The sequence below is a fragment of the Rhinolophus ferrumequinum genome, chromosome 9 (genome assembly GCF_004115265.2).
Source record: "Rhinolophus ferrumequinum isolate MPI-CBG mRhiFer1 chromosome 9, mRhiFer1_v1.p, whole genome shotgun sequence".
In the NCBI taxonomy this organism is placed as follows: domain Eukaryota; kingdom Metazoa; phylum Chordata; class Mammalia; order Chiroptera; family Rhinolophidae; genus Rhinolophus; species Rhinolophus ferrumequinum.
The window spans coordinates 37,885,179-37,912,089 of NC_046292.1; the positions used below are offsets into that span (position 1 = coordinate 37,885,179).

Consider the following 26,911-nt stretch of genomic DNA (forward strand, 5'->3'; position numbering starts at 1 on the left):
CAGGAACGACCTGAGAAGATGCTAAGTTCCTACCTCTGGCTGACCTTGGGGCTCTGCACAAGAAGGAGGTAAAGGCTAAGGTGGAGTTCTAAACTGCCTGGCTGAGTGCCCCAATACAATATACAGAGCCTCAGCAAAGACTGGGACACTTATTAGTTCCAGGCATTTAAGGAAGTCTCTGTCCAGCCATTAGCTGACCACTAAGCTAACTGAGAAGAAAATCCAGTGGTTAGTTGTGACAAAGAATATAGACTTTATAGAATTAGTTTGGAAAAGTCACTAGATCCAACAACAACAAACTCTGGGAAAGGGGGAGAATCTGATTCTAAAATTGGCACATTGTATTATTTATAATGTATGATTTCCAACAAAAAACTATGAGACACACAAAGAAACAAAGTATGGCCTAAACCCAGGAAATAAAGGCAATCAGTAGAAACTAAGGTAGCCCAAACATTGGATTTACTGAGAAGGACTTCAAATAGCTATTTAAGTATGTTCAAAGAACTAAAGGAAACTGTATATAAAGAACTAAAGGAAAGTATAACATTTCATGAAATAGAGAATATCAATTACTAGATAGAAATTCTAGAAAAGAACCAAATAAATTTTAGAGTTAAGAAGTATAACAACTGACATGAAACATTCTCTAGAGGCTTCAACACCAGATTTGAGCAGACTGAAGAAAAAAATCAGCAAACTTGAAGATAGATAGGTCAATTGAGATCATCCAGTCAGAGAAACAGAAAAGATACCAAAAAAGAATGAAGAAAAATGAACAGAGCTTCAGAGACCTATGGGACACAAGCAAGCTTAGCAACATAAGCATAATAATAGTCCCAGGAGAGGAGGGAAAGGGGCAGAAAGAATATTTGAAGAAATAAGGGCTGCTAACTCCCAAACCTGAGGAAAAACATCAATATACATATCCAAGAAGTTCAACAAACTGCAAGTAGGAAGACCTCAAAGAGATCCACACCTAAACACATCATAATCAAACTGTTGGAAGCAAAAGACAGAGAATATTGAAAGCAACACCAGAGAAGCGACTCCTCACATACAAGGGATCCTCAGTAAGACTTAACAGCAGATTTCTCTTCAGAAACCATTGAGGCAGTGTGATGAAAGAAACTACCAATCAAGAATTCTGTATTCAGTGAAACTATCCTTTAAAAAATGGAGAGATTAAGACATTCCCATGTAAACAAAAACTGAGAGAATTTATCACTAGCCAACCTCCCCTCTAAGAGAGTCATTCAGACTGAAATGAGTGAGCACTCGACAGTGAAATAAACAGCACATGAGGAAATAAAGAGGACTGGTAAATGAAACTACATTGGTAAATATAAAAGACAATATAGGGCCGGCCCGGTGGCTCAGTCAATCCATGCTCCTGATTCCGAAGGTTGCCGGTTCAATTCCCACATGAGCCAGTGGGCTCTCAACCACAAGGTTGCGGATTCAACTCCTCGAGTCCCGCAAGGGATGGTGGGCAGCGCCCCCTACAACTAAAGATTGAACACAGCACCTTGAGCTGAGCTGCCGCTGAGCTCCCGAATGGCTCAGTTGGTTGGAATGCGTCCTCTCAACCACAAGGTTGCCGGTTTGACTCCCGCAAGGGATGGTGGGCTGCGCCCCCTGCAACTAGTAACGGCAACTAGTAATGGCAACTGGACCTGGAGCTGAGCTGCGCCCTCCACAACTAAGACTGAAAGGACAACAACTTGAAGCTGAACGACACCCTCCGCAACTAAGATTGAAAGGACAGCAACTTGACTTGGAAAAAAAAGTACTGGAAGTACACACTGTTCCCCAATAAAGTCCTGTTCTCCTTTCCCCAATAAAATCTTAAAAAAAAAAAATGACAATATATGTATTTTTTGTCACTTTTCCCCTTCCTATCTGATTTACAATACAGCTGCATAAAGCAATAATCTGAGTTGATAAGCATACATTGCATGAAGATATAATTTGTATGACAATAACAACACAAAGGAAGGAACAGAGCTATATAGGAGCATATTTTTTTCAATACTGTTGAAATTAAGTCAGTATTAATCTGAACTAGATTGCTATAAATTAAGATGTTAATTGTAATCCCTAGAGCAACCACTAAGAAAATAACTAAAAAGTATGTAGTAAAAGAAATGACAAAGTATTAAAATGATATACTAGAAAATACCTATTTAACTCAAAAGAAGGAAATAATGGAGAAATAAAGGGATGAAAAAGACAGTTCAAGAGAATGAGAAGACAACCACAGACTGGGAGAAAATATTTGCGAAAAACACATCTGCTTCAGGACTGTTATCTAAACTATACAAAGAACTCTTAAATGTAAACAATAAGAAAATGAACAACCTGATTTAAAAGTGGGCAAAAGACCCAAACAGACACCAAAGAAGATATACAGGTGGCACATGAGCATATGGAAAAATCCTCAACATCATATGTCATTAGGGAGTTGTAAGTTAAAACAATGAAATATCACTATACACGTATTTTAATGCCCAAATACCAACTGCTGACAACACCAAATGCTGGCAGTTTCCTGCAAAACTAAACATCCTCCTACCATATGATTCAGCAATTGTGTTCCTTGGCGTTTACCCAAACAAGTTGAAAATTTATGTCCACATAAAACCTGTACATGGATATTTATAGCAACTGTATTCATAATTGCCAAAACTTGGAGGCAACCAAAATGTCCTTCAGTAGAAGAATGGATAAACTGTGGTAATCCAGACAATGCAATATTAATCAGCACGAACAGATAATTAACTATCAAGCAATGAAAAGACATTGAGGGTTAACCAGACTTATTGTGGTGATCATTTTGCAATATATACAAATATCAAATCACTATGTTGTACACCTGAAACTTTGTTATATGTCAATTATACCTTAATTAAAAAACAGCAAAAGACATGGAGGAACCTTAAATTCATATTTCTTGGTGAAAGTAGCCAATCTAAAAAGCCTACATACTGTATAATTTCAATTGTATAACATTCTGGAATAAGCAAAACTGTGGAACCAGTAAAGAGATCGGGGATTAGGGGAGAGGGAGGGATGAATAGGCAGAAGATTTTTAGGGCAATGAAACTACTGTATGATGCTATAATAATAGCTGCATGTTACTATACATTCATAGAATACACAACATCAAGAGTAAACCCTAATGTAAACTATGGACTTTGGGTGGTAATAATGTGTCACTGAAGGGTCATCAGTTGTAATAAATGTACCAAGCTGAGGTAGGATGTTGCTAGTGTGGGAAGCTATGCATGTGTGGAGGCAGGGACTCTGAGAACTATCTGGACTTTCCGCTGTGAACCTAAAACTGCTCTAAAAAATTAAGTGTATTTTTTGTAAAAAGTTGATCTCTGTTAATATACATTGATGTTAGATGATAGATAATGGAAGAGAAAATGAAAATAAAGTTTTGTTTTCTGCAACTTTGTAGGTGGTTATAGCTGGTGTTTACAATTCCTTCTTCCATTACCCATTCCATATTTCTTTTGCCCTTAGCAAGCAAGCACCTTATTCATAGTTTCTTACCTGGTAGTATGACCCAAAGCTTCATTCCTGAAGAGTCTGTGCCATTAGCAGTCCTGCTTCTTTGGATTTATTGTAGTCAAAGTTTTGCTAACTTTTACTATAAGATGTGGAATACTAAGAGGCACCCCATATTATCTTTGGGGTTCCAGGCTAATCCTTTTTGTCCTCATGTGATAGCAACCCAATATTCCCATGATAATCAGGATCCATCACGCTAGTCAGTTAATCCCCTCCTTTGCCTGTTCTGTATAATGCAGAGCCCAAAGTGGCCAGGTGGTAGCTTCTGCTTCCGGATCAGTGGAACCATTGTTGTGTTTAAGACTTCTAAGTCCAAAGTTTTTGGAATGGCAGGTAAAAATTTTGCTAGCAGTTCTGTAGGGATAATAGTGAGAGGAGCCACTACCCTCTCATCCTTTGATTCCCAGGAGAGTTGTGTATCCTGGCTGTGGAGAAACAGCATCATTGATTCAGAGCATTTTCCTATTTTAGAGTTTATTACACTAGCCTTACAAAGTGTTGCTGGCACCATTATAGTCTTTCTATCAGACCAACTGCGTCAGGGTGACAGCATACATGGTAACCCCAGTGAATGCTATAAGCAGGAGGAGTTCATTCCTTCATTCCATCCGTTGAGGCTATTAAATGAGCAGCTTAATCAGAGGAAAGAAATACTATGGGGAGTATCATGTTGGCAAATCCAGCACAAAGATCAAGGATAAAACCCTAGGGGGTATAAATGTTAAAGGTGTAGGTGGAGAAGAAGAGACCTTTAAGATAATGAGAAGAAATGGTCAGTTATCCAGAGAGGAGAGTATTTCCAAAGTAAGAGGTCAGGCCAGAAGAGTTAGATCAATAAAGAGTGAGACATATCCTTTGTTTTTGACTATTATCAAGTCATTGGCAAACTTGGAGCAATTTTAGCAAAATGTTTTGCATGGAAACACATGGGAATTTAGAAAGAATTAGAAGTGAGAAAGTAGCAACAACAGTTAATTCCAGGAGTAGTGGCTGTGAATGGAAAGAGAGGGGTAGGGTATGTACCTCATTTTGCCAGTATGTGTTGTGTATAAGTAAAGTTTTGTATTTGATCTTAGCCTCTTCACTTTTTTCATTATATAGCTTTGTTGATCCTAGTTTTTTGTTTGTTTGTTTTTTCTTTTTTTGTAAAATGGAAATAAAATCTACCTTTTAAGGTTGTTTTGTGGGTTAATTGAGGAAATATGTGTATGTAAATATATAGCAGAGTCCCCAAAACAGAGTAGGAACAGAATAATTACTAGTATTTTCCTCCTACCGTTTCAACAAAAAGGAAGTCATAACGTTTATTGCTAGTAATGAAGCCCTTGTTTGTTTCACAGTATGAAAAATAATTTATAACCATTTCAGGAAAACAACATTCTTTAATTTGTAAATAATTTTCCTACTAGTATGACAGCCGCAGGGCATTAATATCTCTATGTAAATATTGTGCCCAATGCTGCACAGACGTTATTTTTAAACTTTTTATGCCTTTGGTAAATAGACTAAACAGTTTCCTTTATACAGCAAAAGAATTAGGTCATACGTCAATGTTGATTTTGTTGCATAGAGAAGTCAGGATGATAATAAATATTTCTGTGGTATGGTAATTGAAGTCCTAAAAGAGTCACGGTTTGAGTGAGAACAGTGATTTAAAATCTCCTTTTAGACAGCTTCCTCCCTTTCATATACCGTGTTTCCCTGAAAATAAGACCTGGTCTTATATTAATTTTTGCTCCAAAAGATGCATTAGGGCTTATGTTCAGGGGATGTCATTCTGAAAAATCATGCTAGAGCTGATTTTCCAGTTAGGTCTTATTTTCGGGGAAACACGGTAGGAAACTTCTGTTTCTTCAGGGGATGAATGCAACATTTCAGTTAGTTGCTTATATTTTTTTTCTCCTCTGAAAGAACATGTTTTTATTATAATTGTCTTGTTTGCCATTCTGAGATATTTTTCTCTTGCCACCCACTAAAATACTCAGAAATCATGCTTTGTAGTAACAATATGATTTTTCAAATCCATATTCTTTCTTAAAATTGAGGCATAATTTTCATGTAATGAAATGCATAGTTCTCACAAAAATACAATTGTTTATAGTAGCAAGCCCAAAGGTGGAAAAACCCAGATGTCTGTCATCAGCTGATGAATGGTTAAACAAAATATGGTATATTCATACAATGGAATGTTTTTTGGTCATAAAAGAAATGAAGTACCTACATGTGCTGCAATATAGATGAACCTTGAAAACATTTTGCTAAGTGAAAGAAGGCAGTCACAAAGACCACATATTATATGATTCCATTTATGTGAAATGTCCAAAATAGGCAAATCTATACAGAAAATGGATTAGTTACTTAGGACTAGGGGAGGTGGCTGAGTGGTAGCTAAAGAGTATGAGATATCTAAATTTATTCTAAAATTGTTTGTGGTTATGATTGCACATATCTATGAATATACTAAAAACCATTGAATTGTAAGCTTTAAATGGATGATTGATTTTGACAATTATATACATCCATGAAACTACCAGCCAAAACAAGATGTAGAACATTTCTGTCACCCCAGAAAGTTCCATTGTGTCTATTTCCAGTAAATTCCTGGCTTCCCTCAAACACCTCTCCCCACTTCCAAACCCCTTCCCCACAACCAGGCTAAGATTTTTTTACTTCTATCATGGTGGATTAGTTTGGCTGATCCTAGAAGTTCATATAAATGGAATCATGTAGTGTGTATATGTACTCTTTTGTGTCTGGCTTCTTTCACTCTGTAGAATGTAAGATTCATCCAAATTTTTCTTGTATCAGTAGTTCATTCTTTTTTATTGCTAAGTAGTATTCCATTATTTAAATATAATGGAGTTTAGTTATCCATTCTCCTGTTAATGGACATTTGAATTCTTCCTGTTTGGGGCTATTATAATAACGCTGCTATGAACATCTTTGTACAAGTCTATGGACATAATCTTTTGCATTTCTCTTGCGTAAATCACTCAGAGTGGAATTGCTGGGTCATAGGGCAGATGTATATTTAACTTTATAGAAAAACTGCCAGATAGTTCTCTAAAGTGTTATCGTATGCTTTTTAATATTATAGTTGGGTAACAAATTTTAACATTTAACAAGTCTTTCTCTTCCCCTTTACCCTCAGTTCTATTCCTTAGAGTCAACCCTTTTTAATATTTCTTTTGTATTTTTCCAAAAAATGGTTATGCTTTTACAAATACATATGTATATGTGTGTTTATACAGTCTTTCTGTATGTATGTGTGTATATGTATATAACACATTGTAGACTGCTTTTTTACTTATATTTTAAAATCTTATATTATCATTTATAGATATTCTTTATTCTTTTTCTTGCCTGCGTAGATTCTCACTATAAGAAATTTACCTAGTCATTCACTTCTCTGTAGACATATGGGTTCTGTGAAGTTTGTTGTTACAAACAATGCTGCAGCAAGCATCCTTGTGCCATTGGGTACTTTTGCAAGTATATCCATAGGATGAATTCCAAACAGCGGACTCACTATGTGAAAGGCTGGTATATATTTAAAAATTGGTGCATATTGCCAAATTTTCTTTTTTTTTTTAATTAAAGTTTATTGGGGTGACAATTGTTAGTAAAGTTACATAGATTTCAGGTGTACAATTCTGTATTACATCATCTATAAATCCCATTGTGTGTTCACCACCGAGTCAGTTCTCCTTCCATCACCATATGTTTGGCCAAATTTTCTTCAAACAAGTTTATATCAATGTGTATTCCTAACAACAGAACATGAGAATGCCTCTTTTTCTAAAATCTTATCAACACTGGATTTTATTTGTATCATATATAAACAATTTTGCCAGTCTTGGCAGATTATGCTGTTTTTTTTTCCCCCCCTGGGCACTAAAAAGCTAACCTAAAACACCTCAGGAAGAGAGAATTTATCCATTTTTAAATATACTTCGAAGAGAGACTAACACCTTCTACAGTTATCTTTTGAAAACTATTTCCAATATTTGTTTGAGTATACACTGTTAGTCAAATTTCCTCTTATCTTTAGTCTTTGAGGGATAGTGTTTAGTAGTAGTGTAGCATTTTCGGGGGAAAACTTATAAATCTTGATGACTCGATTGGTAGTCTGAATAAGGATGAGGATTTATTGAAGAGTAAATGTTTACTTGATTTGGATATATTTCAAGTAAATCTGACACATGGCCATTTAGTTGTAGGCCAAGAAAGAATTCAGACTTCTGGAAAATATTTCAGAATGACAGCTCTGAGTAGTTTAAATATTTTTGCCCTAGTTACTTGTATAACAAACTGTAATAGGATCCTAAGAGATTCAGAAAATGGTCGAGTATGTGCTTCCAAAACATGCTGAGTTAAGATGGGTGGTGAGGATGTAAAGTTTTCTTCTATAAATAGTATTAGTTTAATTGTAAGATATTGCTACTGTGGTGGAAACTCAGTATTGGAGAATTTGCTTTAAAATTAAAGTTCCAGGATATTGGTTTCTGATTTTAACTTGTTCAGATCTGCGTGAAAAAAAGCTAGCTGCCATAGCAATACCCATAATAGAAGATAGATTTAAGCATTTGAATTGAATATCCTTTTGTTTACTGTCAGTTTAAAAATATGAATTCCTGTTAGATTTTCCAATCAGAAAGATCACATTAAATCTGAGTTTGATTTTGTTTTACTTTGCAATGGTCGTATGATAAAAAACAAATTAGTGCCCAAATAATATCATCATATTTTATTGCAGGTTTTAAAATAAAATCATATTTTATTGCAGGTTATTGCAGGCTTTCACATATATTGCCCAACACTTACTGAACACGTGATTAAAATGAATAAGTAAAATTTGACTTTAGCATAATCTTAACTGTCTCTGAAAATGCGTACTAATGTCTGTGATCTGCTGAAAGGGCATGAAAGTGCCTTTGAGATAAAGCTTCTCATAAGGGATTGTTGCTTTGAAGCTAGAAGTTGGTTATTTAGTTTGGCCTTTTGTACCAATTCAGCCTGACATTTAGTGCCTTTCCAGTATGGCTTCAACCTAATTTAGGTCCTGATCTTCCATTTTTCAGTCCATGAAAGTTCAACAAATGCTAACGTGTCCACCTTATCATTAGGTGCTGTAGGTAACTGGTTCTCAAATATGGGGTTTACTGATATAGAATCTCCTGTAGCTTTTAAAATACTCGTATACATTCCTGCCTTTGGAATACCCTTGGAAATTCTGATTCCTAGGTCTGGATGATCCTAATAATCTATGTTTTTAAAACCAGGTTTGGCAACTAGGGCTATGATACACAAAAACCTCAGGAATCATGGCCCTCAGGAAGCATAGAAGAGGCAGATATTGTAAAAACACAAATAATTATAATACAAGGCAGAATATAATTTGGGGGAGAATTGACAGCTGAATAACAGTGAGTCTTCTGACCCATGAACAAATATTACATATATATACATATGTATATATATGTATGTATATATGTATGTATATATATGTGTGTATATATGGTCTTTAACTTTTCTCAGGAATATATTATAGTTCTCACTGTACAGGTCTTGCACATCTTTTGTCAGATTTATCCCTAAGTATCTTATAGTTTTGATGCTACTGTAAATGGTATTTTTTCAATTTCAATTTGTCCTTGCTAGTATGTAAAAATACAATAAAATTTTCAATATTCATCTCACATCATTGCTAAAACTCACTTAATTCTAGCAGCTTTTTAAAAACTCCTTCAGGTTTTCTATATAGACAATCAAACTGTAATAAAGACAGTTTTATATTCTCTCCTTTATCATTATGAAATAGCCTTCTTTCCCTGGCAAGTCTTTGCCCTGAAATCTACTTTGGTTGATTTAATATTGCCACTCAGATTTTAACTAGTGTTAACATGATATATCTTTTTCCATCCTTTTTTTTTTTCTATTCTGCCATATTGCCACACTTTTTCCCATCTTTTTACTTTTCACTGTTTATGACTTTGTACTTAAAGTACATTGGCAGCATTTAGTTGGGTCTTGCTTTTTTCTCTCTCCAGTCTGACAATCTCTGCCTTTAATTGGGGTATTTAGACCATTTACATTTGATGTGATTATTAATATGGTGATATTTGAATCTCTGTGGCTATTTGTGTTCTTTTTGTCCCAGCTGCTCTTCATTCCCCTTTTCCTTTTTTTTAACCACATTTTGGGTTTATTTTATGACTCCATTTTATCTTTATTTTTTATTGTAGTCTATCTTCCAATGATATTATACCACTTCACTAACAGTAAAAGAACCTTACAGTAGTATACTTCATTTTTCCTGTTGGGTCTTATAATACTGTTGTGATTTTTTTTTTTTTACATATGTTATAAAACCTCACAATAAATTATTATTTTTGTTTAAACAATCGGTATATTTTAAAGAGATTTAAACAATAAGAAATAGACTTATGTATTGACTCGTGTAATTACCACTTCCAGTGCTCTTCATTCCTTTGTGTAAATCCATATTTCCATCTGCTATCATTTTTCTTCTGCCTAAAGGACTTCCTTTAACATTTCTTACAGTGTGGATGTTGCAGTATGTGACAAATTCAATTTCATATGTCTGAAAATGTCTTTATATTTTGTTTTTTGAATGGTATTTTACGTTTGGTAGCATTCTAGGTTGATAATTTTATAACTTTTGGAGAGAAAAAGTGCTGTTACATAAATACGCATCCTTCATTATATGTTGAGTCCATTAAAACTTTTTGCCCTCTGAAACTCAACAAACCTTTTTGTTTTCAAATAGTTGGGTTCCAATAATAGAATACCTTTTTATGTTATTTTATGCTAAGGCCTTTAGATGTCTAATTTGAAACTAAGGCTGAATTATGACTTCTTTGTACTTGGCTGTCTTAATGTTATAGGAAGAGTTACGGGTTTGAGGAAGCAGAAGGAAGACTTCAGGTAACATCGCAAGATGTTACCCCTTCCTTGTTAGTGTTTCCATTCTGTGGTTTTCCACAGCACTTAGTACTTATCTTTATTAGCACTGTATATTACACTGTGAATTTAAATGTTCAGTACTTGGTGGAGTCCTTGATACGTGTTTGGATGGTTTATTTTCGGTAGCAACCAGACTATTTATCTATGTAACTGAGTCCTAGGCTAATTGTTTTTATATAAAAAGATTGACCATCTTGTTAGGAAATTTTTGCAGCAAGATGGTAGTAAAATGACATAATGAGGTTAAAAACATTTTTCCCCTTCTTAAGAGACTATAAGAAAGGCATTGCTATTTGAATATCGTGCTTTGACAGGATGCCCATTCCTATGCCCATCCACAATTTATAACATTCATGTTTGATAGTTTCTTTTTTCCAGGCAGAGGAAAAACATGGTTTTCATTGTAGTGCCAGGAGTTATCCAAGGAAGGAACATTTTTTTAAAAATATGCTCAAATAGTTTATGCTTTTATGACTGTCTGACGTGCCTTCTTTGCAAGGGATTTCTGAGGCCCTTGCAAAAACTGGTGTTTCGAAACACCAGTTTCGACTTCTACCCTTTACAGATCTAGGTTTTAGAAATACAAGAAACACCAGTTTATTCTGAAGGTAGACAACCAGAAAGCTCAAACGATCACTGTGTTTTCCCACAGACACTCATTTTTTGTCAAAAGCAAATAAATTACAAAAAGTAAGTTGATAATGTGGATGTTTATTTCCTTCCTCCACCTTTTTTTTTTTGCCATATGTGAGTTAGACAGATCATGAGTAGAGATTTATCTCAGTGTACCACATATAGATTTAATATTTCTACATGAAACACATTAACAAGAGAAAATGACCAAATTTAATTACATATGTATGCATGGGAGCTTCACATACATGAGAGAGTCAGAAACCTCACATACATGAGAGGTTCCAAGACAGGGAAAATGAGGTATGTATGACATTCTGAGCTAAGGATGAGTAAGGTGTCTTGGGCCTTCAGAGGGGAGAGAGGTCATTGCAGGACAATAAGAATAGCAGATGTTCAGTAATTAGTAGTTTGCCCTGACATGTAGATAAGTCAAAAAATAGTTATTTTTGGTGATAACTTTTATTATGGACAAGGCCCCTAATTTAAATATTTAAGGGAGAAGTAAATGTTTCTCATGCGCTTGCAGGGTCTTGATTGTCTTCAGTTCAAAATAGTTCACATGCCAAAGTGGCACATTTTGGGAGGCCTGTTCTAAACCTCTACACTTGATTATTTCCATAGAATGGTTTTCAAGGCATTTTAAAGGCGCTTAATAATTTTTATACCTTACTTTTCAAAAATGTTGTACTGGTTAGAACTTTCACCAGTATTTTATGGAGGTAACTATTTTACCATAGCCTCCCCAGCTCTGATTAGATTAGTCCCATTTGTAAACATCCTTAGAATTTGATTGATTAAAAATGGTATCTTGCTGTTTGATTTGATCAAAGTGAGGTTGAATATTTTCTCAAATATTTGTAAACTATATTTATTCTTTTGTAAAGAAAACTAGCAGTATTTCTCCACCCATATGTATATGAGACCAGTTTGAATCCTTTTTGTGTTACATATTTATTAAATGTTTAAGCTTTTTATATGGCAGATTTCTAGTAAAATTGATTGCCCTGAAGTTTGGATATATTAGTAAAATGATTCACTATGACCTTCCTAATTAATATTCAAAATGTTCATAATTCATAAAATTATTACAGGGTGTCAAGTTCCTTGTTTTCAAAGTGTTTAAAATATATATTCTGTAAGTATATAGAAACTGTTTGGAAATGAGAAGTGGCATTTAAATTTCTTGAGGAGGGTGGGGTTTATATAGGACAGTCAGTCACAGGTACTCAGGAATCAGAAGGTGTGATTGGGTGTGTGAGTGGAAGAACAGACATTGTAAGCGCACCCCTGAAGCTCTGCCTCCAGGAGGAGGAAACCAGTCTATCCTGATAGAACATTCTTAACTCAGCTATCCTTGAATAGCTGGTCTGGTAGAAAGATAAACAAATGGAAATCAGAGAAGACACATGTTCTAATCTCAACTCTGGAATTAGCCTGCTTTGTGACCATTCACAAATTACTTACTATTACATTTTCTCAGTGATTACATGATTACGTTTTGTTCAGCTCTAAGAATCTTTGATTTTATTATCCAGGGGATAAAAGCTATTCTTGTGAATCCAGTTATTCTTATGAATAGCTATGTACAGGTTTGGAGAACAGTTCATTCTTATTGGGAACTGTTTAGGGAAAATAATTGGAAAATTCCCCATACCAACTAAATTTTTTAGGGAAAATGAAATCCTAGATTTTCTTTTGATACATAAAAATGGTAAAATTTAATTATTTTTATGCCGTTTTCCTGGGCTAGAGAACTGTCTAGGCAGTGTTTTCTCTTTCAAATGGCCAGAAAACGACAGACAGGTGGGATAAATTTAGAGTTCAGAGAATTTCTTAAGCCTGGATATTGTCAAAATACAGAGGTTACTTAGGGGAAGAAAACTAGGTGCAAAGCCATCAGTGATTTTAAGAAAAGTTATATTTAAGCAAACATTGTCTCAGCTTAACTAAATGCTTTCATTAAAAGTCACAATTAAATGTTAGCACTTGTCTGGCTTGAGAAAGCTGTTGAGCAACTTTCTAAACCGACAGAATCTGACTGCTCTGTGTTCGATTTGTTAGGTCTGGCTCAGTGCGCCGAGCTCTGCTGGCAGCTGAGAGGGGAAGCCGGGAAAAGACAAGTTCCTGGTGCAAAGGTTGCTCTGCAGCATAATTTAGGCCTTGGAGGAGCTGCAGTTGTCACGCTCTACAAGATGGGTTTTCCCGAAGCTGCCAGGTAAGTGGCATTCTGTGTTTAGTCCGGCAATGAATCCTTCTGACTTTTCACAGCTGATGACGTTTTACATGTCAAAAGTCCTAATTTTATTGTCTTAGAACTCAAAGAATAAGTATCTCATTACTGTGCTTTAGTAGCATGGCTTTAAAACTTTAAAACTGACCATTAACTTTTAAACTTAATCAGCCTTAGGAAAATTTTGTTCAAAAAGTAGGCGGCACAGTCAAAAAAGAGCTGAACTAGAAGCGGGAGCTGGCTGGGTGCTTGTCTCAGCCCTGCCAACTTGAGTAATTTTAATTTAGGAAGTCACTTTTTTATTTCCTTTCCTACAATTTGCTTTCTCCCCGTAGTCTCCGAGGCTTCTGAGGTTGTTTGGAGGAAGTCAAACAACTGATTGGCTCTCAGCAAATTTATTCTGAATCCAGCTAAGCCCTCACTGCTGCTAGAATCCGTTTTATTTCTCTTGCTGATTTTCTTCCTGTCCTTGTCAAGTGCCTGTTCTCCTCAAATCTCTAAAGCACTCTTTTTTCCAAGCCTTTAATGATCCCTCAACTAACTTGCTCTTCTCTCAGGGAAGTGCTTCTCCTTCCTAGAGCAAAAAAGTCCCTCTTCCTTTCCAAGGCCCAGCTTTCCTGTTTACAGGCTTTGCTTTCCAACAACTTTCTATAACTTTGTTGCAAAAACTAAGTATACCCTCTTGCTTTTGAATGTTTCCATCTTTGCCTTTCCATTGGCTCCTTTGTCTCTGTCAGCAAGCATGTGCAGGTCTTCTGTGTTTTAAAAAAAATCTATCTCCTTGCCTTACTTAATTCTTCTCTTTCATGACGAGCTTTTTATATTGAATCATCTTTGTTTTTTTCATGCTGAAATATCTTACAGTCTAGTTTCTGACTTCACCACTGAGGTCAGGCAAGGCCACCAGTAGTCAGATTATGAAATTGTGAAATGTCCTTGTCTTTATTTTCCACCCTTACTCTCTTTAACCCCGCTGTAGCTTTCAACACTAATTGGCTTCCCTTTTTCTCCTGAAATTCTTGGTATTTATTCACACTTTTGTTCCACAAAGGATATGCAACACACTTCATTAAGAGAATCCTTGTATCTTTATGTTTTGAAGCTCTGGAGTCTATTCTCTGTCCTTTCATTCTTCTTTGTCTGCCTGAAATATAATTTCTGTTGTGTAAATTCTATCTTTCTTTTAAGGATCATCTCAGGTACCATCTTCCTTTAAATATCCACAGCACTTTGTACCTCTTGGGTCCCTATTTAATTTTGGTTTAGTTGTAGTGTATCTAGCTTGTTTTTATTCCCTTTTTTATATGAAATCCTTGAGGCCTAAGACTGTAACTGGCTTCTCCCCATCCCTCTGAGGATCTCTTTCATAGTGGGTAAATGTTTATTGAATTAAATAAAAAGATGTTAAGCTAGGAATTTTAAGTTTCTTCCTAAATATGATTCATTGGTTCTGCACTGACCTCTGGAATTCCATCCAATTCCAATTTGGAGTTGAAAACCCTTGGTAAAAGCCAAACTATCAAGAGCTACCAGAGTCAGAATATTAATGTAGCTATCTAATTTTCTCAGAATAGAAGTTTATGAATTTTAGGTGATAAATTATATTTTAAACCTGGAATTCTCATAGTTCTTTTATTTTCAGGAGACTAAATAATCGCAATACAGAATTGTTCACAATAGCCGTGGTTGATATTTCTGGGAAGGTATAAGTATGAAAAATCCAGATAACATATTAATGATAAGAAATTGGTTGGAAATATTAAAGATATTTTAGTGATAGTTTTAGTAACATAACATAATTCACTACAGAAGCCAGAGTTGGGAAGACAATTCTAACTCTGATGGTGCAAATATAGTTTTAAAATGAGGTTGTGGTTTGGTTGTAAACCAAATAATTTTAAGATGCCCATTGCACGTGACCTGATTTGCTTAATTTCTCATTTAACTAACTTTGATGGAACAGCTACATGCTTAAGTCCCCAAGTATGATCCTCTGAGTATGTGGGGAAGGCAAGCTTTTTTCAAAATGCTGTAGAAGCCCAGAGGAAATTATTATGAAGAAGGTAAATTTGAACTGGATTGACTAGGATTGCCCAGCCGGAAGGATACAGGAAGGACATTCCAGGCCTGTACAGATATTTGAAAATACAAGGTTTGGTGAGTGGTTGTGCCGTGTGGGTGGAGAGTAGGTTATTTTGGTATGTGCCTGGATAGGGGGGCAGAGTCAGTAGTGTGTAGATGACAGGAGATGCAGCTGTAACAGTAGATTGGATCATGGTTTTGAAATGCTTAAAATGCTGTGCTCAGGAGTTTGGAACTTATCCTACAGAACACGAAGTGTTAACAAAAAATTGTGTGATTGTATTGTCCTTTAGATAGACTATTCTGGCATTATTTTGATTGAATGGTAGAGAGACCAGAGGCCAGGAATCCTTAGGAGGCAGTTGCAGTTGTGTGGATTAAAAATGTTTAATGCTGCATTAGTGACTTGTGAAAATGAAGAGGAGAGGTCATATTTAAGAACTATGATCAGTTGCATTTATTTTATAATCAAACTTTTCTTTCATTTAGATCATTTTTGAATATGAGTATTGACTTTGTATTATAACATCCTATTTGTTTTATGTAAGTGGGGAGCTTTTATGATACAGACTGAGGATAGATTTGCATTCTGTACTCTGTTAAATGAAACTTATTTTTATAACCCAACTTTGTTTTGCTTTGTTTTTTCGATTTTTAAATTAAGGTATATTTTACATACAGAGAAGTCACCCTTTTTAGTGCACAGTTCTGCACATTTTGACAAACATACACAGACATGTAACTACCACCAGAATCAAGATATAGAACAGTTCCATCACCCCTCAGAATTCCTTGTTCATCTTTGTAGCCAGCCTTCCTCACTGCACTCCAGCCCCTGGCAACAACTGATCTAGTTTTTGCCCATATAGTTTTCCCTTTGCAGTATATCATGGGAATAGCATCAAAAGGCCTTTCTTTCACTTAGCATATCGCACTTGAGATTCATCTATGTTATTGTGTGGATCAGTAATTTGTTCTCTTTTTATTGCTGAGTTGGTATTCCATTGTATAGATATACCACAGTTTGTCCATTCCTTGGTTGAGGCATATTTAGATTGCTCTGTTTTTTTATTTAATGGAAAATTATTTAAATTAGCTTGAAAGTTTAACTCAGCAGGTAAAAAGCCTAAGTGATATAAGAAGTTAAAAGTTAGAAGTAAAAATTTTATCCACATAATGATTGCAACTGTGTATGTGCTCACAAACAAGGACAAGAAGAAGCAATATGGAAAAATGAATATAGGAAACTTGTTGGAATGGTGGGATTGTAGGTGATTAGTTTTTTCATTTTCTAAATTTCATTTTAATTAGAACCCTTTTTTTGACATAACTTCAAACATATAGGGAAAAAATTAATAACACAAAGAACTCCCATATACCTGGTATTCATGTTCACTAATTGTTTATATTTTGCCCCATTTGCTTTATTTTTTCTTTACATATATTTATAGATACATGCATATTTTTTCTGAAATATTTGAGAGAAAATTGGAGACATCATGTCCTTTTATCCCTAAATATTTCACTGCATTTCTAAAAACAAGGACATTCTCTTACTTAACCACAGCATAGTTAACAAAATCAGGAAATTTAACATTTATACAATACTATTTATACAATAGTATTATACAATACAATAGTATTATACAATACTATTTATACAATAGTACAATAGTATTTATGCAATACTATTACCTAATCCAAAGAACATAGTCATAGTTCGACAATTGTCCCAATATCTTTATAAAAGATACTGTAAGCTTTCTTTTTTCCCTCCTTGTCCAGATCCATTCCAAGATCCTGAATGCATTTATCTATGTCTCTTTAGTTTCCTTTAATCTGAAACAATCCCTCAGCCTTTCTTTGTATTTCTTGACCTTGACTTTTTTGAAGACTACAAGTACTTCTGTAAGACTAGAATGTCCCTCAATTTGAATTTGTCTGATATTTCCTCGTAATTAAACTCAGATTATGCATGTTTTGCAGGAATACCTCTGAATACCAGTTGTGTCCTTAGCACATCATATCTGTAAGCACTTGGTGTTGGTTGTCCCATAGTGGTGATGTTTAGCTTTGATCACTTGGTTAAGGTGGTGTCTATTAATATCGTGTTTTCCTCTGAAAACTTACTGTTTTTTCCTTTGTAGTTACTAATTTGTGATGAGATGCTTTGAGATTATATAAATATCCTGTTCCTCATCAAACTTTTACCCATTACCCATTCATTTTAGCAACCACTGATGATTGTTTTCTAACGTCATCATTCCTTATATTTATTAAGTGGCATTCTACTGTAAGGGAAAGTTTCTCTTCTGCACCATTTTAAAATTTCTATCTATATTTATCTCCTGATGAATATATCAATATGAACTCATGAATTCGTATTCAGTGGGTTATAATTCATTAGTATCATTTCTTTTGATACTCAAAGTGTCCCTGCTTTGGACAGTGTCTCCCTTCTAGCCAACTCCTGTATTGTCTCATGATTCTTTTTAGTGGTTACTTACTTTCTAGCTCAAGAAGATATTCCAGGCTCATCCTGTACTTTCCATGCCCCAACCCTAGGATCAGCCACTTCTCCAAGGATCTCTGGTTCCTTTTAGTGAAGAATGGCATTTTGAAACCACAATGTGGCTGCTATCTTAGTGTTCATTTTTATTACTTCTAGGCCTTGTCAGGAGACACTGTGGACACACACACATAATTTTAATTTCATTTAGAAGAGATATTTAAGGACCACATGCAAAAATCTTACATGATTTGTATCTGCCTCAATACTTCGGTAGCCAGCAGTTTAGCAGTTAGAATGAAGAAGTTATAAAACTACTTAAATGTCACCTGTCTGCACTGTCTTTTTAAATTTTTTGTAGACTGGAATTACCAGAAAAGAAATGTTGATCAGTGGAAAGAACACCCCATCAACTTTTCCATCACATTACCTGCTTTGGGCATGTTAACTTAACCTTTCTCCTCAGTTAGAAAACAGTGAAAATATTTACTTCAGGAATTAGGAAATTAACAAATAAAAAATACCTGCCACACATAATAGTTGCTCAATAAACAGTTGATTTCTGATTTTCCTTTCTTCTTTCCTATTTTTCTAGTTTTTGTCACTGGTTAAATGGTTCAAAATGGTTTTATTTATTATAAATATCACCTAGAGTTTTGGAAAAAATGAACTTTAATTTTCAGTTCAGAATGGAGAACGTATCTAACTCATTGAGGCCCACAGTTCAGCTCTTTGGGCTGGATTTCTGTTACTGATGGGACTATGTACCTGCTCTGAGGTCAAGGGGAGTTGCTGATTGCAAATGAACCTTACTCCCTGGTCCTTATGTGCATTGTACAATCATCTCCTATTAGAACAAACTGATTACTGGTGAAACATGAGATTTTGGGATGGAGATGTGATTAAAATGTAGAATTCTATATTCTTCCTAAACACTAAGAATAACAAAAAAAATTTTTTTTTAATTTTAACAGCTTTATGGAGACATGATTCACATGCCACACAATTTACCCATTTTAAGTGTACATTCAGTTGTTTCTAATACAGTTGTTTTTATAACCGTTATGCAGTCATCACCCCAATCAATTTCAGAACATTTTCATCCCTCGAAAAGAAACGTACCCATTAGCAGTCACTCGCTAGCCCCCTTCCTTGCAGGTTCTGGCAACCACTAATCTCCTTTGTCTCTATGGATTTGCCTGTTCTGGACATTTCATATAAATCGTATGATATGTGGCCTTTTATGATTGCTGCTTTCATTTAACATAATGTTTTCAAGTTTCATTTTTGTTATAGGAATGAATGTAATACAGGCTTACATCAGAGATACTGCAGGTTCCGTTCGAGACCACCCCAATAAAAATATCACAATAAAGCAAGTCAAATGAATTTTTTGGTTCCCTAGTGCATATAAAAGTCATGTTTACACTTACTGTAGTATATTAAGTGTGCAATAGTATTATATCTAAAAAAATGTATATACCTTAATTTAAAATACTCTTGTAGTCTGTTAAGTGTGCATTAGCATTCTGTCTAAAAAAAAAAAAGCAATGTACATACCTCAATTTAAAAATACTTTTATGGTAAAAAAAAAAAAGGTTGTAATTCGAGCCTTCAGCAAATCATAATCTTTCTGCGAGGGGAAGGTTTTGCCTCAATGTTGATGGCTGCTGACTGATCAGGTTGGTGGTTTGCTCAAGACTGGGGGGCTGTGGCAATTTCTTTAAATAAGACAACAATGAAGTTTGTTGCATCTCTTTACTCTTCTTTTCACAAATGATTTCTTTGTGGCATGTCATGCTGTTTGATAATATTTTACACACAGAACATCTTTCAAAATTGGAGTCAGTTCTCTCAAACCCTGTCAGTGCTTTATCAAATAATTTTATGTAATATTCTAAATCCTTTGTTGTCATTTCAACAATCTTTACAGCATCTTCACCAGGAGTAGATTCCATCTCAAGAAACCACTTTTTTTGCTCCTGCGTAAGAAGCAACTCCTTATCTGTTAAAATTTTATCATAAAATTGCAGTGATTCAAGCACAACTTCAGGTTGTACTTCTAATACTAGGTCTCTTGCTATTTCCACATCTGCAGTTACTTCCTCCACTGAAGTCTTGAACCCCTCAAAGTGATCCACGAGGGTTGGAAGCAACTTCTTCCAAACTCCTGTTAATGTTGATATTTTCACCTCTTCCCATGAATCATGAATGTTCTTAATGGCATCTAGAATGGTGAATCCTTTCCAGAGCGTTTTCAATTTCCTTTGCCCAGATCCATCAGAGGAATCTCTGTGGCAGCTATGGCCTTACAGAATGTATTTCTTAAAAAGGCTTGAAAGTCAAAATTGATCCATGAGCTGCAGAATGGATGTTGTGTTAGAAGTCATGAAAACATTAATCTTATTGTACACCTCCATCAGAGCTCTTGCGTGACTGGGTACATTGTCAATGAGCAGTAATGTTTTGAAAGGAATTCTTTTTTCTGAGCAGTAGGTCTCAACAGTGGGCTTAAAATATTCAGTAAACCATGTTATAAATAGATTTGCTGTCATCCAGACCTTTGTTGTTCCATTTATAAAGCACAGGCAGAGAAGATTTAGTGTAATTCTTAAGGCCCTCGGATCTTCGGAATGGTAAATGATCATTGGCTTTAACTTAAAAATCATCAGCTGCATTAACCCCTAACAAGAGAGTCAGCCTGTCCTTTGAAGCTTTCAAGCCAGACATTGACTCTCTCTAGCTGTGCATGTCCTAGATGGCCTCTTCTTATAAATATAAGGCTGTTTCATCTCCATTGAAAATCTGTTGTTTAATTAATTATCTTAGCTAGATCTGGATAACTTGCTTCAGGTTCCCCATCAGCACTTGATGCTTCACCTTGTACTTTCATGTTGTGGAGATCACTTCTTTCCTTAAACCTCATGAACCTCTGCTAACTTCCAACTTTTCTTCTGCAGCTTCCTCTTGTCTCTCAGCCTTCATAGAATTGAAGAGAGTTGGGGCCTTGCTCTGGATTAGGCTTTGGCTGAAGGAAATGTTATGGCTGGTTTGATCTTCTATCAAGACCATTATGTCTCTCCGTATCAGCAGTCAGGGTGTTTCACTTTCTTATCATTTGTATGTTCACTGGAGTAGCACTTTTAATTTCCTTCCAGAACTTTTCCTTTGCTTTCACAACTTGACTGTTTGGCACAAGAGGCCTTTCTTTCCTCCTGTCTTGGCTTTTGACATGCCTTCCTCATTAAGCTTAATAATTTCTAGCTTTTGATTTAAAGTGAGAGACGTGTGACTCTTCCTTTCACTTGAACACTTGGAGTCCATTGTAGGGTTATTAATTGGCCAAATTTCAATATTGTGTCTCAGAATAGGGAGGCCAGAGGAAAGGGAGAGATATGGGGGAGTGGCCGGTTAGTGGAACAGTCAGAACACACACAACATTTATCAATGAAGTTCACCATCTTACACGGGCACAGTTCCCACCAAAGATCACTGATCACAGATCACCATAATAAATATAATAATAATGAAAAAGTTTGAAATATTGTGAGAATTACCAAAATGTGACATAGAGACACGAAGTGAGCAAATGCTGTTGGAAAAATGGCACCAGTAGATTTGCTCAACACAAGTTTGCCACAACCCTTCAATTTGTAAAAAATGCAATTTCTGAAGCACAGTAGACCAAAATGCAGTGAAACGTAGTATGCCTGTACTTTATTTCTTTTTATAGCTGAACAATATTCTGTTATGAGGATTCTAATTTGTCCACATCTTCACTAACACTTTTTATTGTCTGCCTTTTTTATTTTAGCTCCTAGTGGGTGTGAAGTTGTATCTCACTGTGGTTTTGATTTGCATTCCCGTAATGGCTAGTGATATTGAGCATCTTTTTATTTGCTTACTGGCCATTTGTATATCTTTGGAGAAATAATCTATTCAGATCTTTTGGCCATTTTAAAATTGGGTTGTTTGTCTTTTTATCATTGAGTTGCAATGATTCTTTTAACAGCCACCTTTTGAGGGCCTAGTGTGTATCAGGACCTTGCTTGGTGCTTCATATGTACTTTGTTTAATCCTCATAAAGTCCCAAATGGTAGGTCTTACACCTTGTTTACAGATGAGGACATTCATGATCAGAGTTACAACAACTTACCTAAAGAGAGTTTTAAATGGTAGAAATCAAGATTCTGACCTTCATCTAGCTGAGTTCAAAGTTCCTGTTGTGTTGGCCACTCTGTACTTGAGATCTTTGACCTTGTTGAAGCAGTGCCTGTATTCTAGGCCTTAGAATGAAAGTTTTCAGGAAGCATAGAGGGAATTCATACACCAAATAATTAATCTTCAAAGTCCCTCTCAATATTTTATGTCCTAGGTTTAGTTTACTTCAGGAAACTTGTATATAAACCAAGTTAAAAAAAATCAGAATTTAGTTTCTACTAAAAGAACTTTGTATAATGAAATCATGAGGAACATCCTTTTCTGAGTTTGCCTGATTTATATTCAGTTGCCCTAGAGCAGGGCACATATCAAATAAATTGTAAGGTATGTGGGATTTTCAGAAAATATTGATAAATGTTTTATATATTAACTTTTTTTTTCTAATACGGATAAAAAGTTGGTTCATCATTAGCTTGAAGTGCTTTTCAAAACAAGCAAGATAAAGAGGTGTCTGTGACCTGTGGGAACTTGTTGTCTGGACTCTGCCCCACAAATTATCAAGATATTTTGTACACTGAAAATTGCTACTAGTATCAGTTATTATTTTATCATGTACAATTAGGAAGTGGCAAGCTTGGAGAAAGGAAAGATCATTAAAAGCTAAAGAGTTGGACCATTAATGAAATGAAATTGGCTTGTGGAAGACTAGTCGTGGCCACTTGATTTTTGGTTGCTCATTCAGACTTTTGACAGAGAGGATTGTGTATCATAAGTAATTCTGCTCTAAATGGAACAGGACAAAATGAAGATTTAGGTGAGGGAGAATTCAATGTAATTTTCATTCCATTTAGTCACGATTTACTAAATACCTATTATGTGCTAAGAACGGGGGATATAAAGATTATTATTTTAAGCAAGATGTGGCATCTGCTCTTGAGAAGCTGACATTTAGTAGGGTTTCACAATAAAGGAACTTCATGGCCTGGGTCTTGGAGATTAAAATGGAATTTGCTAAGAGGTATTCCAGACACAGGGAGCAGCACTGGCAAAGGCACAGAAGCATGAAGTAGCTTCCATGCTCAGAACGGCATGTGTTTCAGCATGGTTGGAGCTTAGGTTCCAACCTAATATCCATATTCATCAATATCCATATTCATGATATTAATATGATTTCTCTGGTAGGCTCACTTTTCAACTTCTTAGACTTCCCGTACCCACCCTTTTACTCTCATTCTCAGCGGATTACTTTGCCTTACATGTTGGTGAAATATTGGAAGCCATTAGACCCAAGCTCCCTCATTTTCCATCCCAAGACCTATAAGCCTATCTAGAATTGTACCCATTCGATCCTCTTTCTTTCCTTGAGTCTCCTCCTCTTCCTGTCACAGGCCACTAGATCTCATCCCCTGTCACATTCTCAGGACTTCTTGTATCTCCTTTCCCTGGTTCACTGCCATCATCAGGCAAACATGCTGAGTATGTTAATCTTAAAATAAGAACACACTTTTCTTGGCACTACACTCCTCTCGAGACCACTCCATTTCACTCTTCTCCTAAAAGTAATGTCTCAAAAGAGCCACACTGCCTCATTCCCTCTCTTATTCACTTTTTAATTCACTATAATCTACCTTTCACCACTTCCTTAAAGTTGCTTTTGTCAAAGTCACCTGTACTCGCCATGTTGCCAAAGCCGGGAGGTACATGACCTTTGGCAGCATTTGACATAGTTTACTCCTCCCTCCAGATTCTTTCTCCCCTCTCAGCTTGTGTGACACCATGCTCTACTGGTTTTCCTCTTGCATCACTGGCAGCTGCTTCTCCTTCTCTCCCAGATCTCTAAATAATGGAGTTCCATAGGGTGTTGTCCCGTGCTCTCGTTTTTCTCTGTAATTCTCCCAAGGTGAGCTTCTCAGTTCCCACAGATTGAAATACTTTCATTATGCTGGTGATGATCTCCGTTGTATCTCCAGCTGGACCTCTCCTCTGAGCTCCAGACTCTCATACCCAACTGCCTTCTTGTATCACAAATATCTCATACTTACTCTTACTGTGCCTAAAATGAAGCTTGATCGCTTCTACTCTTACTACATTCTTATCAAATGACACCGTTCTCTGTTATTCCAGCAAAACACTGGAATCCTCCTTGCCCTTCCCCTTCTGTCTTAGATCTCCCTCATTCCCAGCAGGAAGACTTAAGGATTCTGTCTCCAAAATTGATTTTGAATCCGCTGCCTTTTCTCCACCTCCACTGGCAGACGGCCTCCACTGTAGTCAGGCCACCTAACGTCTTACCTGGACCACTCCAGCAGCCTCCTGACTATCTCCCCACCTCTCTTCTTGCACCCCTCTCCCTCCTCCATTCAGCATACTGTTGTCAGAATACCACAAATCAAACTATTTCACTTCCCTGTTTAATCATTTCAGTGGCTTCCCAGATTTCCTACTGTGGCGTGCACTATCTGGTCCCTGCCAGGTTCTCCAATTTCATTTCCTGTCACTCTCCCCCCACTTACTGTGCTCTAATGACACTAGTCATGTTTTACTGTCTTTTAACATACCAAGCTCTTTTCTGTCTCAGGGACTTGGCAGTTTCCTCTCTGAATGGCTAACTTCTTTTCTTCTTTTAATTGGGTCTTAGCTTAAATTCAGCTGCTCAAAGATGTCATTCCTTGATTGCCCTACCTAAAGTAGGTGCCTCTGTTTGCTTGCTTCCTAATACTTGTAATTGTTTTGTCTGTTGACTTCCTTTTCTCCTCCATTGGAAGAATGTAAACTCAGTGAGGACAGGGATCGGTCTGACTTGTTGACTGTTACACTCCTAGTACCGTGAACAATGCTTGGCATGTAGCAAGCACTCGTTAAATATTTATGAAACGGCAGAAAGAAGGAAAGGAGAATGGGTGCGATGGGTGGAGAGAGAGGAAAAAGAGACAGAAGGAGAGGGGGTAGAGAAAGAAAGAAGTGCGTACTGGGCAGCTACTACTCTTGACTCCTTCAAATCCCGCCACCAACAGCATGCTTGTGGTGTGTCAGAGGAATGACCTAACATCCTAAGATGCCCTCATCTTCCTCCGACCCCTTGAGTTTCTGTCTATATCTAACTCTGGCCATTCTGGAGCCCGTAACATTCATGTCTATCACTTTTGCCATGGGTTAGGGGCTCTGCTACTAGGTGCTTTACACACAGAATTCCATTTACTTCTGCAAAGTCTTTGGCACTCTCCAGCTTCTTCCCTACCTCTTCACCAGAGGTACACAGAGAGGAAGTAGCTGGCTCACAATCACATAGCTAGTAAGTGGAGGAAGCTCCCAGGATTCCAGCCCAGGCCTTTGTGGCTGTAAAGACTGTGTTGCTTCTGCCATAGAGGCCATTTATCTAAAGTGGTTCCCTGCGTATCAACAAACAATGGGTAAATGGTTGTTAAATTCATATCTTGTATCACAGGTAAAAAATACATCTCAAATCCAACCTCTGCTTATTCCCCACTTCCTTATAACCCTGTTCTAATCGCCATCATCTTTTGCCTGGACTACTTCAGCAGTCTCTTAACTGGTCTCCCTGCCTCCCCACTTGTACCCTTCTGGTCCCTTTTCCAGCTGGCAGCCAGATTTATTACATGTAAATTGGGTCATGCTACTCTCCAACTTACACCCTGCAGTTCTTCTCATCGTACTTATTAGGTTGGTGCAAAAGCAATTGCGGTATTTGCAATTATTTTTAACCTTTTAAACTGCAGTTACTTTTGCACCAACCTAATAAAACCCAAACACCTAACCATGACTTATAAATCCCCCTGTTACCTGGGCCTGCATGTTTCTGTGCTCTTGGATCCTTCTGTCTGCTCTGCTCCAGCCACATTGGCATTCTTTCAGTTCCTTTAACTGCCAAGCTATTTTCTACCTCAAGTTCTTTGTAGAACTGGCTTCCCTTCGTAGATCTTCACGTGGCTGGCTCATTGACACAATTTAAGTATCCCCTCCTCAGAGAGGCTGTCTGACGCGGCTACCTGAAATAGAACACCCAACACACAAAAATGCACTTTCTCTATAGCCACTTAACCTGCCTTATTTTCTTCATAATAAGTATATTCTTTATTTTTTTGCTTGTTCCATTGTCTCTCTCCCTCACTAGCATATAAACTTCATGAGGGTAGGTTCTTTGGTTTACTGTATTTTCAAGGACAGTGACTAGCACCTAGTGAACGCTCATATTTGTTGAAAAAATGGGAAGTAAAGCTTGTTTTATAAAACAGACTTTCATAAAATAAAGGCTTAATAACAATTTCCTTTGGGTAAGAGTCACAACACCTCTGGTTTTAGGGTTTTTGAAAATTACTACTGTGTAAATGTTGAAAAACCTAGTATCTGTATGACTCCATGGATTGAAATTGACTCTTTTTCCCAATTCTTTTATTTCCCAATTCTTTTAGAACTTATCAAATTGAGGCTGCTCCAACCAGCTCTGCAGCTGATGGGTTTAAGGCAAGCCTGGTCTTTAAGGAGATAGAGAAGAAACTTGAAGAGGTAAGTAAGATTTATATAAAATACTACCAGGAGGACCATGAGGCTAGAAGAAGTATATACAGATTTCAGGTGTTGCCATGAAGTGGTATGAGTTGAAAATTTATACCATATTGTCAAATACTTAGTGTATTTTAGATTTCTGCGAGTTTATTATGGTTCCCTTGTAACTCTGATAAGAGTGCATTTTAGAGATGTAAGTCTCC

At 36.3% G+C, this 26,911-nt stretch overlaps 1 protein-coding gene across 1 annotated transcript in view; it reads left to right on the forward strand.

Moving 5' to 3' along the window:
* SCP2 (sterol carrier protein 2) overlaps window positions 1-26,911 on the forward strand; it is a 104,047-nt gene that overhangs the window by 56,127 nt on the left and 21,009 nt on the right. The window contains exons 12-13 of the mRNA XM_033114185.1: window positions 13,264-13,417; window positions 26,615-26,708. Coding sequence (XP_032970076.1) covers window positions 13,264-13,417; window positions 26,615-26,708 — 248 coding nt within the window. The remainder of the gene's footprint in view (window positions 1-13,263; window positions 13,418-26,614; window positions 26,709-26,911) is intronic.